At 39.8% G+C, this 17,043-nt stretch overlaps 1 protein-coding gene across 1 annotated transcript in view; it reads right to left on the bottom strand.

Annotated features, from left to right (window-relative positions):
* LOC134212271 (UPF0047 protein YjbQ) overlaps window positions 1-17,043 on the bottom strand; it is a 103,789-nt gene that overhangs the window by 4,105 nt on the left and 82,641 nt on the right. Inside the window, exon 2 of the mRNA XM_062689978.1 lies at window positions 3,907-3,961. Coding sequence (XP_062545962.1) covers window positions 3,907-3,961 — 55 coding nt within the window. The remainder of the gene's footprint in view (window positions 1-3,906; window positions 3,962-17,043) is intronic.

Genomic DNA, 17,043 nt, shown 5'->3' with positions numbered 1-17,043 from the left:
GGCTCAGAAGCCTCCTTTCAAGAGGCCTCAAGCCTCCTTTCAAGAGGCTCAGAAGCCTCCTTTCAAGAGGCCTCGGAAGCCTCCTTTCAAGAGGCCTCAGAAGCCTCCTTTCAAGAGGCCTCAGAGCCTCCTTTCAAGAGGCCTCAAGCCTCCTTTCAAGAGGCTCAGAAGCCTCCTTTCAAGAGGCTCAGAAGCCTCCTTTCAAGAGGCTCAGGAAGCCTCCTTTCAAGAGGCTCAAGCCTCCTTTCAAGAGGCTCAGAAGCCTCCTTTCAAGAGGCTCAAGCCTCCTTTCAAGAGGCCTCGTAAGCCTCCTTTCAAGCAGCTCGTAAGCCTCCTTTCAAGAGGCTCGTAAGCATCCTTCCAAGAGGCCTGGAAGCCTCCTTTCAAGAGGCCTCAGAAGCCTCCTTTCAAGAGGCTCAGAGCCTCCTTTCAAGAGGCTCTGGAAGCCTCCTTTCAAGAGGCTCGGAAGCCTCCTTTCAAGAGGCCTGGAAGCCTCCTTTCAAGAGGCTCAGAAGCCTCCTTTCAAGAGGCTCAGAAGCCTCCTTTCAAGAGGCTCGAAGCCTCCTTTCAAGAGGCTCAGAAGCCTCCTTTCAAGAGGCTCAAGCCTCCTTTCAAGAGGCTCAGGCCTCCTTTCAAGAGGCTCGGAAGCCTCCTTCAAGAGGCTCAGCCTCCTTTCAAGAGGCTCAGAAGCCTCCTTTCAAGAGGCTCAGAAGCCTCCTTTCAAGAGGCTCAAGCCTCCTTTCAAGAGGCTCAGAGCCTCCTTTCAAGAGGCCTCAAGCCTCCTTTCAAGAGGCCTCAGAGCCTCCTTTTAAGAGGCCTCAGAAGCCTCCTTTCAAGAGGCCTCAGAAGCCTCCTTTCAAGAGGCTCAGAAGCCTCCTTTCAAGAGACTCAGGCCTCCTTTCAAGAGGCTCAGAAGCCTCCTTTCAAGAGGCTCAGAAGCCTCCTTTCAAGAGGCTCAGAAGCCTCCTTCAAGAGGCCTCAGGCCTCCTTTCAAGAGGCTCAGGAAGCTTCCTTTCAAGAGGCTCAGAAGCCTCCTTTCAAGAGGCTCAGAAGCCTCCTTTCAAGAGGCCTCAGGCCTCCTTTCAAGAGGCTCAGAAGCCTCCTTCAAGAGGCCTCAGAAGCCTCCTTTCAAGAGGCCTCAAGCCTCCTTTCAAGAGGCTCAGAAGCCTCCTTTCAAGAGGCTCAGAAGCCTCCTTTCAAGAGGCCTCAGAAGCCTCCTTTCCAGCGGACTGTAAGCCTCCTTTCCAGCGGCTCGTAAGCCTCCTTTCAAGAGGCCTCAAGCCTCCTTTCAAGAGGCTCAGAAGCCTCCTTTCAAGAGGCTCAAGCCTCCTTTCAAGAGGCTCAGAAGCCTCCTTTCAAGAGGCTCGGAAGCCTCCTTTCAAGAGCCTCACCTCTTTACAAGAGGCTCGGAAGCCTCCTTTCAAGAGGCTCGGAAGCCTCCTTTCAAGAGGCTCGGAAGCCTCCTTTCAAGAGGCTCGGAAGCCTCCTTTCAAGAGGCTCGGAAGCCTCATTTGATGATGCTCGGAAGTCTATTTAAGAGGCTCGGAAGCCTCCTTTCAAGATGCTCGGAAGCCTTCTTTCTAGAGACTCGGAAACCTATTTCCAAGCCTCCTTTCAATAGGCCTCCTTCCAAATAACTCGGAAGCCTCCTTTCAAGAGGCTCGGAAGCCTCCTTTCAAGAGGCTCCGAAGCCTCATTTGATGATACTCGGAAGTCTATTTAAGAGGTTCGGAAGCCTCCTTTCAAGATGCTCGGAAACCTCCTTTCAAGAGGCTCGGAAGCCTTCTTTCGAGATGCTCGGAAGCCTCTTTTCAAGAGGCTCAGAATCCTTCTTTCAAGAGACTTGAAAGCCTACTTTTATTGCTCTTTTCTAGGAAGCTTGAAGATTCTTTTCAAAATGGTCGGAAGCCTCCTTTCAATAGGCTTAGAGGCCTCCTTCCAAATAACTCGGAAGCCTGCTTTTAAGAGGCTCGGAAGCCTTCTTTAGAGAGGCTCGGAAGCCTCCTTTTAAGAGGCTCGGAAGGCTTGAAAACCTAGTTTCATAGACTCGGAAGCATCCGTTCAAGATACTCGGAAGCCTTTCAAAATGTTCAAAGTCTTGTAGGAAACTTGAGGTATAAACTTAATTTGATTTGGAAACTTTCATGGAATAACAAAAATTTCAGAAAACTTTTAGGATAGGCACCATGCGAAAAATGGAGAGCCATATATCCCGTTAGTTAACAGGTCCGTTTTTCATATATCGTGTGAGCTACCCATATTTTTATTAACGGCGATAAAAATAGGGGGTCCTCAAAGAATGCAAAAGTTCGAAGGAGTACCTCTCAAGAAAAAGGTTAAGAAACGCTGTTTTAGACACATGTGCTTTGGAGTGTGGGTTCTATTGCCGCCCTGGTAAGGAGAAAGCTCTTCGTACAGCGAAGCATTCTCCGCTGGTCCACTGGGTGTTGTGTCATGTCTCTTGTCTCATGTTAAGATGTTAAGTGTTCAGTCTGTACGACCTCTGGTCGAAAACGATGATCCTGTCTCTTTTTTCTATGGAAAGATTTTCTACTTCTTCTTTTCTGCAATTTCTACTTTTAAAAATGCTAATCAGACAGCGAATCCATCTGAATTAACTTTTGCAAGGCGAAATGGTGTCGGAAATGAACATAGATTTCGTGAATGACAGTGACCGTAACGTAATCGTGTGTGGATCATGCGTCGTCGGGAAACAGAGTTCTCATTGTCAGCTTGTCGGGAATGCTATGTTTCGTCACGTTTACGGACGACTGGAGCCACTTCGTATTGATGCAGTCCAAGGACCAGGCAAAATTCGAACAGATGATTTTCCGGCTGCGGTATAAAAGTATAAAAATAAGCGATTCCTCAAATTCTACGAGAGTAAAGGGATTCAAGTCGAATCGTACCACACTCCTCAGCAAAATGGAAAAATGAAAACCCCAGAAAAAAAGTTTACGTTATTAGTGTACTTCTCTCTCTAGAGAGTAAGAGGTCGAGGGTTCGAGTCCCTCCAAGACACGTGGATTCTTTTTCGCAAATTTCATATCAATTTGTCCATTTCGAAACATGTGCTGTGCATATGCACAGTCAAGATATTTAATAAAAATCACTATTTAAAAAAAAATCGAAACCTCGACTCCCGCGCGGTGAGGCAGTTTCTGGACATGACGATCGAGCAAGCTGAAACTCAGTAAAGTGGATGAAAAGCTGAGGACCAAGAAGCTGTATCGAGAGCTTGTCAGCTATTTTATATACGCGTCGCTTACTACAAGACCGGACCTCTCGGCAGCTACAGTCAAATATTTCAGCCAATTCGTCGCCAGGACAGATCTCGCCCAATGGAGAGTGCATTATTTCCATTTAAGAGATAGTGATTAGTCCCAAATCAATATCGATAGAAAGCGATGCTACTCTCATATAATAGTCCAGGCTTGTACCACCTACAAATTTGTGCGAATTTCTCAATGCTGATGCTGATGCTAATGATAATCAGGACTTCAAGGATTATTGTCGAATCAAACACGTTGATATGGAGTTTCACATCAAACGTTACCTTATACAATGTAGATCAATCGCTATCCGATATGTGAGGTCATCGGATCAACATGAGGTCAACATGATGAAGGGCTTGTCAGTGACCGCCTTTAGAGATATCTGCGCCAAATTGGGATTAGAACATACTGTTATCAAGGACTCTAAATGTCGCTCAAGACAGACGATTATGAAGCTGTAGTCAACCAGGTATACCAGGAAATAGATAGGTTAATCGAGGCCAAGTTACTATGCACTGAGGATAACCTTATAAATAAGGCCTTAATATACATATCTTTCAAGATACTATTGAATGTTGCAGTGAATCATTGTTTTCCAGATGTTTAGACATTTTTTTTATAATATACTTACCGCACGTCCGGATCCCAGCTTTCATTCAACGCTAAACTGGCCGATGTGTGTAGAACTGCAAATAGAAAAAAGTTAGAGAATAGTTAAAACCAAAATATCAGTAAGTAGATCAACAATTGCACGAATTTATATTTATATAAACCGGCGGTTTTCAACCTTTTTGGTAAGTGTTTGGAAAAACATTCTTTTGCAGCGAGACGAGCCAGCCTTGGGCTGAAAGTCTCCCTAATAAAGATTTGTTTGTATCTTTATTAAGGAGACTTTCAGCCCTACCTAAGCTGAAAAAATTCTTTTGCATATAAACAATAAATAATGATCCATAAAAAATGAAAAACGATCCATAAATAACATCAGATTGTTTCATAAAACGCTACCAAAACTCCATAAATTAGCTAAAATTTTGCAATTAATTGGAAAATATGTACAGTTAATGGTGCCCTCCTTAGCCGTGCGGTAAGACGCGCGGCTACAAAGCAAGACCATGCTGAGGGTGGCTGGGTTCGGCTCCCGGTGCCGGTCTAGACAATTTTCGGATTGGAAATTGTCTCGACTTCCCTGGGCATAAAAGTATCATCGTGCTAGTCTGCAAAAATGGTAACCTGGCTTAGAAACCTCGCAGTTAATAACTGTGGAAGTGCTTAATGAACACTAAGCCGCCAGGCGGCTCTGTCCCAGTGTGGGGATGTAATGCCAATAAGAAGAAAAAGAAGATGTACCGTTAAACATGATCAAGAAAAACAATATCATTCCTGCTAATTTCCCATGAACCTATGACAAACGATCCATAACTCTTTGGAAAAAGATCCATAAAAAACTATATTTTGATCCATAAAACTTCATATTTGCGCATTTTTTATCGTGATTATGATCCATAGTTTTGGTCATTTGATCTATAATTGTGTTTATATGATCCATAATTTTGGTGAAATGATCCATGAATTTGATCAAAATCTATGGATCATGATTTTTGAAAAAATGTGGCTCAATAATTAATATAGAATTATTGGCCTTCTTTCCAAGCGTTGTGGGTCATATTAGCAAAATCATGGATCATTCAAACAAAACTATGGATCATATAACTGAAATTATGGATCATCATCACGATAAAAAATTGCGCAAATTTATATTTTTATGGATCAAAATATATAGTTTTTTATGGATCATTTTCCAAATATTTATGGATCATTTGTCATACATTCATGGAAAAATAGCAGGAATGATATGTTTTTTTGATCATGTTTAGCGTTACATATTTTTCAATTAATTGCTAAGATTTAGCTTAGTTATGGATCTTAAAATTATTCTTTATGGATACTCCTGAAATATTTTACGGATTTATGGTAGCGTTTTATGGAACATTCAAATGTTATTTACGGATCGTTTTTCATTTGTTTATGGATCGTTCTTGTGCAGTTAACGGTATTAAGTAAGGGCTTCCATTATCCCTTTCACCAAACGGAGAAAGGTACAACTGAAACCCTTTTCTTGAATCAAACACAATTAGTTTATTCAAGTGAAGTAAAATATCTAGGTGTCATACTCGACGCAAAAGCTTAATTGGAACTCTCATCTCCAATCAGTTGTGCAGAAAGGTCTCAATACACTTTGGGTTTGTTCAAAAACCCTTGGTAAAAGATGGGGCCTAAAACCAAGTATGATCATGTGGATATATAAAACCATTGTCCGTCCCAGGACAACTTACGCTTCCCTTGTCTGGTGGCCTAAAACTAATGAGGCTGCTGCAAGGGCTAAGCTCAACAAAATCCAACGCACCGCTTGCATAGCCATCACTGGTGCAGTTCGTAGTACACCCACTTTGGCCCTAGACGCAATGCTTCACCTGCCCCGGTTAGATCAATTCATAAAGCTGGAAGCGGAAAAAGTGCTCTAAGGTTAAAGAGAACAAAACACTGCTGTCGGGAGACCTTACGGGTCACCTCAGCATATTAAATGAATTTGCCATAAATCCCGCAATAGGAATTTGTAGTGACTGGATGGAAACGGTAGTCAATTATGACTTACCTTACGATGTGTTCATTCCTTCCCGCCAGGAGTGGGAAGGAGGTGGACCCAGCGTTCCAACAGGCTCTATAAATTTCTTCACAGATGGTTCGAAAATGAATAATCTGACAGGATCCGGAATCTATGGCCTACAACAAAAATTTCTGTCCACTTAGGACAGTGGCCCACAGTATTTCAGGCGGAAATATATGCAATATTAGAATGCGTGTTATTATGCCTGAGGAGAATGTATAGATTTGCAAAAATATGTATTTTCTCTGACAGCCAAGCGGCACTTAAGTCGCTTAATAACTACACTTGTAACTCAAAGCTAGTGTGGGAATGCATTCTGGCTTTGAAAAACTTATCCATACGCAATCGAGTCTACCTATATTGGATCCCAGGACATACGGGTCTAGAGGGAAACGAGATTGCTGATGAGCTAGCCAGGAATGGATCTAATGAAAGGTTCATTGGCCCTGAGCCCTTCTGCGGGATCTCAGACTGCTCTGTAAAAATGGAACTGAACAAATATATGGTCAGTCAAATCACATCAAACTGGAATGCACTTCCCCATACGAGCCAATCCAAAAGGCTCGTAACGATTAACCCCAAAAAAACCAACAACTATTAGGGTCTCAACAAAAGGGATCTCAACATCTACACCGGTCTAATAACTGGACACTGCCCCTGCAGATACCATCTACAAAAGATCGGAGCAATCCAAACCTCAAATTGCCGCTTCTGTGACGAGGAGAGAGAAACATCAGAACACATCCTCTGCTATTGCAGTGCACTCACCCAACGTAGGCTTTTTAGGGCCTGCTGACATATGGATCTTATCCCCCAAGGACGTGGTTGGCTTCATAAAGCTAGTCTCGCCAGAATGGGGGAGTCACATACTGTAACTCAGGATCTCTATTCATCAATAATAGATGGTCTTGAGATCAGTCGATACCAAGGTATCTCAGTGAAAACATGTTACTGAGATAACTTGCGTATTTCACAGCAAAAGGGTATATCACAATAGTCCTAAAATCTGGACGCAGTGATCTTCACCCGACAAACGAGGAAAAAAAAAAAGGGCTGCCGTGATGATCATTTCTACTCAATCATCAATATATTATGATACCCCCTGATTATGTGCACCAGGAGGGTGAAACGCCAGTCATTCACAATGGTACTCTACCCAACATCGTTTTTAGTACTTCGGTTTTTGGTAACCCATTTCTGGGTGGTATACCCTAATTTAGCTGCTCATGTTGGGTGATAGGCTCGTACGGAGTTAGTGATAATTATCGGCAATTAACTTTTCCTGACGAAAACTATTAATTGAGATTTTTCAAGCCTTCGAATCAACCGGTGGTCAACATGATGAATAGCTACCGATTTTATTTCAGCTACCAGTGCAATTCTCAACTATTGAATCAATAGTTTTAAGTTGCATCGGCATTAGTATAAAAGCATTCATAAATTGAATAGTAGTGGTACAGGCCGGACTCGATTATCCGGAGTGTTGAAAAAAATTTCACTCCGGATAATCGAGCCATTTTTTGTTGTTGCTGAAAATTTAACTTTTGCTCAAATAATTTAATCAAATATCCCGTTGGTCCGTTCATCGATTCTGACTACCGTTAGAGGTCAGAGCCGATCCGAAAATCGTCGGCGGCAACGTTTGTCTTAATTTTGGTCGGCGATGATTAGGCGATTTTTTATTACGTTCAAAACGTAAATTTTTTTTTCAGGATATTTTAAGACATTAACGGGAGAATCCTTTTAATTTCCCCAGAAAAATCTAATGAGCTGTCCCAGGAGATTCTCCAAGTTTTTCGAATTTTCAACAGGAATTGCACGAAAGTTTTCACGGGAATTTCTTTGAAATTTTCAAGGGAAATTGTTTAGGAGTTTGCCTATGCAGGGGCATGCATGCTTAGGATTTAACAGAATCTCCTTGTGATCTTTTTCAGTTTCACAAAAACTGTTTCCAACAGAATTTCAATTGGATTTTTTTTCGGAATTTCTTTGAATTTCTAGGTGAAATTCCTTATATTGTCTATTAGTACTTCTTCGGAAATTCTACGAGAAAATTTTCAAAAGACGAAGGGTCGTTTGGTTGAAAGTTATTTGACCGAATACCACATGACCGAATAATACGTTAAGCCGCAAGCTATTTAGCCGAATTCTATTTGTCCGATACGGTTATTATATGGAAAATGGTCATTTGGTCAGTCATTTGGCTGAAAAAGCCTTATGCCCTAACAGGTCGTTTGGTCGAATAAACCTTGTCATCGAAAATTCCATTTGATTGAAACGGTAGTTTAGCAGGAAGGGCAATTTGGCCGAAAATGTTATTTGGCTGATCGGATTATACGGCGTAAAACGTCGACCCGTTCAGCCAAACGCCATTTTTGAACCAATGAGCTGTCGGAGCAAATGTCTCTTTCGGCCAAATTATCAGTTCGGTCGTATGATCTTCACCCGTACGTCGCAAACCGTTTTCGACCTTATGTCACCTCGTCCGGCCAAGCCGCATTTTCGGTCAAACGAATTTTTTTTTCGGCAGCTCGGGCAAACAACATCATATTTCGGCAAAATGGCCCTTTTCTAGACCATCTGGGCCTTTTGGCTAAATGACCTATTCCTATAATGACCTGTTCGGCCGAACGACATTATCGGCCATATGTCTTTTTCGACCAAATGATTTTATGCCAGTCGAGTTTCGGATTAATGACATATTCGGCCAAACAACAAACGAAAAAAAAAATTGATTTCAACGTGAAATTCTGTGGATTTCAAAAGGAAATCCTTGGAAATTTACGCAGGTAATTCTTCGAGATTCCCAAGGGAATTTTGTCCACGTCAGATCTTTCATCCTGAACAGACTTTCTTCATCACTCTGCATGTTTTTTTCTATCTTGGTTTTTTTGAACCTTTATCTCTAGAACTGGTTTTGCTTTCCGATGATCGCCTTACACTGTGTAAGTGTAAGGCGATCATCGGAGAAGCCCGAGTAAAGACAGTAAACCCGGTTCTACCTAGGATTAAAGGACTACCAAAAATCGATAAACCCGGCAAGAAGATGCGAGTTTTATCAGTGGGTTCCCCTACCCAAAACATAGCCAAATGGTTAGTGAAAGAGTTCCAAAGTATGCCGAAACCATCCCCAGCAGGTCAGTCATCAACACTCAGGAAGTCGCCCAGAAGCTGTTTGAATCAGGACGTATCGAAGAAAAGGACATAATCGTATCATTCGACGTAGCGGCATTGTTTCCAAGCGTTCATGTGAAAGACGCTCTGAATCTTCTAGAGGATTGGCTGCTAACACAAAGAACGGAAACAACATGGCGAGGAAAGGTGAAGATGTACCTAAATCTGGCAAAAGCTATGCATGACGGAGAACTACTTCACATTTCGTGCCAACCACTACAAACCGACGAAAGGAGCATCGATGGGAAATCCGCTATCACTGTTTTTGTGCGAACTGTTCATGGCGAATCTGGAGAACAACCTACAAGAACAAGGAATACTACCCAAGAAGTGGTGGAGATACGTCGACGACATTTTCAGCACCATCAACCGAAAGGATGTACCCAGGATTTTGGAAGCGATAAACAACGTGCATAAAGACATCAAATTTACTTTCGAAGAGGAAAAAGAAGGTAAACTACCTTTCTTGGATCTATTAGTCATCAGGGAAGCAAAAACAGCATTGAGCCTCGAAATCTACAGGAAGCCCAACGAACACCATGAGAGTCATCCCATATACATCGAACCATTCGTACCAACATAAAATGGCAGCATTTCATCACATGATCCACAGGATGCAGACGATACCCCTGAGCGAAGAAGGAAAAACGAAGGAACTACAATACATCTTGGAAACAGCGAAGATCAACGGATACCAGGAGAGGACTATACGAGCGATCATCAACAAGAAGGAAAGGATCCTACGACGAAATGGACATACAACGCTGACACCGATAGAGGAGCCGCTGAAAAGAGTTTCGGTCCCATATGATAAACACATCACCAACCAGCTACGCCCTCGACTAAGGAAATTCGGCATCGATCTAGTATTCTCCAGTAGAAGCAACCAACTCAAGTCTCTATTGGGTTCAACGAAGGATAAAGTAGAAATGTTGAATAAGGCAGGCGTTTATAAGATAAGTTGTTCCCAATGTGAAAAAATCTATGTAGGCCAAACAAAAAGATCATTAGATATAAGGTTCAAGGAACATATGGCGAAAGTGAGTAAGGCGAAAAGAGAAAACGATAAGGGATTACATTACGAATTAAAATCTAAGGTAGCAAAGCATGTGTATAAGGAAAATCACCCAATTACGGCATCAAATATTAAAATCTTAAGAAATGTCTCTTCCCAATGGAAACTTGATGTAACTGAGAGTTTGGAACCACCGACAGGTACAAACAGCGCTGTTGAATAAGGATCAGGGAAATGGCAGCTCTTGGTTTCAAGTTTCTACCTAAACAATAAAGTAATTTACTGTATAGGTAAATAAAGTAGGCAAATAGGATTAGATTAGGTACCTAGCGTAGTATAAATAGTGTAAGTTGCGATTGTTTTCTTCAAGTCGAGTCAAGTACAAGATACTGAAGACGACCACACAGTTGTGGTCGAAATACGTATCTGCAAAGATAACGAAAATTAACTGGTGGAATTAAATGGACAGTACTTAATTCGTCTTAGACGGTTTAATACATTCCACTAAACGAGCTTAATATATTTTTCTGAATTCTTTATAATTTACTCGGGAAACTTCTGGAATTTGCATTGTTAGTAGCGTCAGTCGTCTAAGCGTATTTGCAAGCCATGGAGTGTGAGTTTGATTCCCGCCCTAATAAGGAGAAAACATTTCGTGAAGCGGAAAACGCTCCACTTGTTCACTAGGTGCTGTGTGAATGTCCTGTCCGTTGTCTAATGCTAAGTGTTAAGTATTCAGTCTGTGCGATCTCTGGTCAAAGATGGTGATCCTGTCTTTCTTTGTTTTAAATTCTACAATAAGATCTTCCTAATTTTTAAGGAAATTTACTCAGAATTTCTACGGTAGTGTTTTCGAGATTTCGAAGGATGTTCTTCAGAATTTTCATTAAAACTTCTTAGTTTTTACGAAAAGCTTTTTAGATTTTTGAACGAAAAAATGTAAGGAATTTTCAAGAAAAATAGCCTTTTCACAAGAAATCCTCTGAAGTTTCAACGGGATTGCCATAAACTGTCGGCGGCGACGGCGCACACCTCTAACCACCGTGTGGTCCTCCTGGAAATCTGGAAGATCCCAAAAAATTAAAACTTCTAAATTTTATCGTTAAGCACCTAGATTTTTCTGATGCATTTGTTGTTGTATTATGAGTATGCACTTGATGTTGTGGCTTATACATGTTGTGGCCTTCCGAAAATTCCGGAACATCCGTGAAATAAAACAAAAAATAATTAATTCCATTGCATAGCACCATTTGACATTCTTACAACGGAATTTATTTCATTTGATTTATTCAAACTGAGGCCTCTGTAGCACATAAAATTCGACGACATTCAGCTCGGTCAGTATTTGCACGTCGCCAACTTTGTAGTCCACGGAGGGACCTCAAATCGAACCACCTTGCTCTCTGCGCACCTCGCCTTCTTGTCCCCTGCGGATCCCTAACAGGAACCATTTTCACCATGACATTGTGTATGGATCACCTTGGCCACCGAGTGATTCTTTAGAAAATCAAAATATTCATTCCATAATTATGAACACAAGGATTTTTTGTTGTTACTAAGCGTACACCAGTTCCAGTGTTTGAATCTATACATGGACCGCCGTTGGCAAAATAACCATCTTTTCATATAAATATTGAGGCTGTTCACAAATTACGAAACGCTGGAAGGAGAGGCAGTCGGTCAGACCGTGCGTTACGACTCATACAAACCAAGAGAAAGGCACTATCATTACTATGTGTCTTGCAAATATTGGATACGTTACGGATACACACTGATAATACATATTTCTATTTTTGTAAGATGGGTAAAAATATTACTCCGGATAATCGAGCCTCCGGGTAATCGAGTCCGGCCTGTACTTATATTTCTTATGATATCCCAATCCAGAATGCTATAAGGAATCGAGGAGAAACGTAAAATTACGAACACTACCCCCAGCCACTTCGATATTAACCGTAACTAGGGAGTGGTAAAAATATTGCTGTATTTCAGTGATCCATAGTATTTTGGGCATTATCTTAAAGCTCTTATTGATCTAATAAGGCCACAACTTCATATCTTTAGTTGGTGGATGTATTTCCAAGCTTTATTTTATTTTATGAAGAGTAATTGAATGAAAAAGAAGAGGGTTGTTCAAACATACGACCGCAAATTGAACGTAGAATTACGTATAGTGCGATAGTGGATACAAAATTTGATCATCAACATTTTATGCATGTTCAAGCCGGATGGCTAATAGCCGAAATGAAGGCAATTTACTGTTAAATTGCAATTTCAACATTGGCTGGCGAAATTGATTTTTTCAATAGTTATATGCATTAAATCAATTGTTTACAATAGTGGTACAGAATCTTAGAGAGCTTACTGATAGATTCATACTAAAATCTTCGGAATCCGGCTGAGTTATTTTCTCGTACTTTCTGACCTGTTTTCGTGACGGTCCCAAATTTGAAACTTTGGAATGACCCCCCTTACCCCTCTTACCGAAGGACGTAATTCTACGTCAAAAAAATGTCCATAGCTCTGGAGATCACTGATGTAATTGATGTAGTGAATTGAATGTTGGCGTTATACATACTGAATGAGGGTCCCTTTCTCAGCTATACACACCGAAGTACTACGGTTACTAGCGGTAGGTCCACTGATATTTCACTCTATGGATATTGAATATTGTCAATACCGTAAAGAAGCGCAGAAGGAGCATATGTACTTGAAACTTAAAAAAATCAGTAAATAGGAAGCATTTTAAATTTATTCGAACAAAAACACAAGAAAGTTTGTATTTAAAAACAACAATGAAAAAGGTAAAAGGTTTCTTTCGATTTTACAAATGTGTTAATTCATAGAGCAAGATGAGTTTTATGTTAATATCCTACCCACAAAGCATGCGCTACATTACCCGACACCCTTAGCGCAGCAAGTGTGAAAATAAGTACAGATCAATCTACAACCAGTGTGATGTGAATTTTATTACCCCACTGATAAGTCTTGTGTTTAGTTTTCATTTTACATGTGCTTTAGTGATGTGATGATGCAAGGGGAGGAGTTCCTCACACAGCCGCGCCGTATGGCGCACAACGGTGATCATTGATGGCCAGTAAACTAATTGAAGCACATGTTAACCATGCCAGCAGTACAATACTCGTAAACGCAGTTATGTTCATTAGCTACTCCACCAACTGATTGTGGCCGGACAGAGCTTAGCGAACGCCTCAGAAAAGGCAAAAGATTGGCAATGAAATTAAATGAGATTCGAGACATTAGCATATTTTACTTGTTCCTACAAATGGCATTGAAAGGTTGTGATTTCGCTCTAAAAAGTTGTTTCGAATGTTTCGAGGATTAGGTTTGACATGTCTAATAATTTGTCTTGTACAACTTGTTCAATTTGCTTACAGTGCTTCAATATCAAAATCAGAGTAAAGTTTCAAAAGCTGATTTTTCCTAATCTGAGGTAACTTTTTTTTTTGTTTCTTTATTAAGGAGACTTTCAGCCCGAGGCTGGCTCGTCTCCGGATCTGAGGTAACTTTTATTTTGAAGATATGCGGTTACATTTCATTAATCGAAATGTTAATGCATACCTTATGTTATTTAAAGCATGTTGAATAGACGATATAAATTATGCAACCTATTGCAAAGCATAGTGGTATCATATGAAAAAAATCCAAGCATAACAAACTGTTATATCATTACAAAAATACTATTCGTTAAGTGAATGAGTCAGTTTTTTTGTGGGATTGTTTTTTTCTTTTGCATCTCGAATGCATCTCTTATTATTCTTATGAAACCAAACTGTATGATAATTCCCGAATGATATAAAGTGTTGATATCCAAGTGTTGCTTTGACATGCTATTGGCTTGAGATTGAGCAAATTAAAGGCAGTAAAATAGGAGTAAAAAGCACCATTTGACCATAAGCAATATTCATTAGCATGAGAAATACAGGATGATAATCCTGCATTAATTTATAAAAACCGGTTGGCTTCTCGCAGAGCAACCTTGATCATACCCATCTGGACTTGTTTCACATTCGATGCCGAATGTTTTGTTAGGGAAATTAATAATCGATACAATTATAACCAATATATTACATAATTTTGATAGTTTGTTAGATGATGAAAATTAGTTCTAATCCTATCCGAATAATCCTAACACCAAATTGATTGAACCTGAGCATATCTGAAAAAAAGCAAACAGAATAAATTAGAGTTTTTATCGCACTGTGATCCCAGGACACTGTATTGTTTACAGTTACAATAGACCTCTTGATAATTGCTAAAGATTATGGCATGGTGTTTGTGATATGTTGAATAATTCAAAAATAGAATTAAGATAAGGTTTACTACTCCTGAACTTTTATATGCAAGCACCTATGTTTATCCAATCGAAAACCAAGCAATGAAAAGGAATTTGATTTCGGGACCGATTTGAGTATAATTTATTTTGTAAACAAATATTGTTTTAAGAATTTCGTAGAATGCAGGCGATTTTCTCCAAGACTAATTCCCTTATCGAATAGAGAAAAGGTTATATTCCATCGGATACATTCCATCATTAGTCGTCTGAGTACACGCGACCGTACGTGTAGAGCAATCACACTCATCAAATGCTTTAGCCAAGCAAGCCTTTGGCACAGCAGAATGTGATTAATTCGCACTCTATACAAATCCGCCCAGCCCGTTGTTGTTAAAAAATGTGCACTCGCTTGACTGTGGATATACAACAGTAAAGCACATGTGAAGATTGGACAAATCAAGCATCCGAAAGATATTCAATTTGCAAAAAAGAACTAACCGCGGTGGAGGTTGGTACTCGGATTCTGATGGCTTTTCCGCAAACGTGATCTTTAAGTGGTCTTGTTGTGTGGGGGTTATCACGCCTATCTAGAGAGTATGTGGTTTAGGGTTCGAGTCCCTCCAAGACACGTGGATTCTTTTTCACAAATTTCATATCAATTTGTCCATTTCAAAACATGTGTTGTGCATATGCACAGCCAAGATGTTTAACAAAAAAATGGTTTTCGTACGGCCGAGCTGCCGAATAATATGCAATTAATTGCTTTATTTCTTGTTGATATGTTCAGGGGGATGGAAATTGGTACAGTTTCCATACTTACGTCTGTTTGTTTTAAAATTAAATATGATAAAGTTAAAATAAGATGAATCCACCTTGCGGAGATGATGCCTTTCTCGTTCGTTCAAAATAGTTGAGAAACATAATAAAAGTCTCAAATAACACTATTAGGTGGATAGGTCTTATTGTTCATACGCTGCCAAACGCACCTTGTTGTAAGCAAATCGGAAGATAATAAGTACCAAAAAAGTAATATTTGCTATACAGGTTTTGAAATTAGAATTTTGATTATAACTTTTTTTGATCCCATGGTTTGATCCCATTGGTTTGAAACAATCGGTCAATGACGAGATTGGTGCTATATTTCTTATAAGAAAATTATTTTGAGCTTTTTAGTGGAATGTTTTCACCTGTCATAAGACGAGTTTAAACAATCCCATTAAGTGGTGGAATTCAATGGGATTGTTTAAACTCGTCTTATGACAAGCTATATTTCTTTTTGAGTGACATTTTTTGTGCGATTTTTACGAAAAAAAAAAACAGATTGATCCACCTAGCGGTGATGATGCTCATCATTAAATGTATTGCGAAAAGTTCGAAAGTTCGAAACAGCAATTAATGGGGATAGATCCCATTATTTCCATCATATTTGTTTGCATGATTTTATTTCCCAAATAAATCAATTAATCGCTTGGCGCTGAAAAATTTATCTACAGTGCAATTTTTGATTATTATATTTGACAGACAAAATAAAGGGGTAGAGAGGGTGGTGTACTGGTTCTGGTGATGCATTTTAACTTGTTTTATACAGCTGTGCGAAAAAAATATGATCCCCCACACAAAATAAACGAGAACAATGCGTTTTATCATCATCGGTGGGGACTGCATATCTGGTTTTGTTTTTTCGCACTTGTATACAGTATCGGCTTGTTTTCATGGCTTGTAATGATTCAGCATATTATATTATCGTTTTATATTGTACAAACTATTAGCATCATTATTATCTCACCTCACCTTCTGGAAAACCAAGAATGTTTGAACGAAAAGAGACAAGAAAAGAACATAGCGTTGCATGTAAAAGAAACTTTTAAACAAACAAAATCTAATTCAAATATTATTTTGGTCCTTCAGAAAATTTGAGTTAATTCATTTGATGGTAATTTGAACTACGGACAAACTAGCTCATAACCATATGCACGGTTGCGCATTATGGAACGTACACACGATCAAGCAGTTTGACCAACATTGACTCCACCTCTCGTTTATTCAAACATCAATCAAGTTTTACCAACAGCGGCACGAACAATCAATTTATTCGACCAACAATATCACACACGAACGACCGAAGCGCCAACTTGAGCACCAACCATAAAAAATATATGTTTTTTTTTTTTTAACTTTAAATTCATTTATTTTAATCTTTTTGTTTTTCACAGTTATTTTTACATTGAAAGTGTTTAGCCTTCTGGCCCTTCATCTTAGGTTATGAGTATTTCTTTTTTTTAAATTTAATTTTTATATAATGAAACTTATTTTATATTTTTTACAGTTTAGCCTTTTGGAGGCATCGATTTGTTTGTGAAATTTGATAACCTAACCACTATGTACACTAATATTTACAATAAAAAATTGATAACCTAGATTGGAACTAGCACCCTAAACGCTTGTTGGTGAACGGTTGATCGACCGCGTCGGAAACCAAACTGTTCCTCGAGCAAGATGTTGAGATTACCGGCAGACTTGAGTAGCTGGCAGTGATGCGCTTTTTCTTCAATAGCTTGGATAACCCTAAGAGAAGGCTGATGGGACGTTAACTTTTGGAATATGAAGGATCCTTCCC

The sequence above is a fragment of the Armigeres subalbatus genome, chromosome 2, assembly GCF_024139115.2.
Source record: "Armigeres subalbatus isolate Guangzhou_Male chromosome 2, GZ_Asu_2, whole genome shotgun sequence".
Taxonomy (NCBI): Eukaryota; Metazoa; Arthropoda; class Insecta; order Diptera; family Culicidae; genus Armigeres; species Armigeres subalbatus.
Note: the sequence above shows the minus strand (reverse complement) of the source record. Positions and strands in the feature narration are given on the sequence as shown.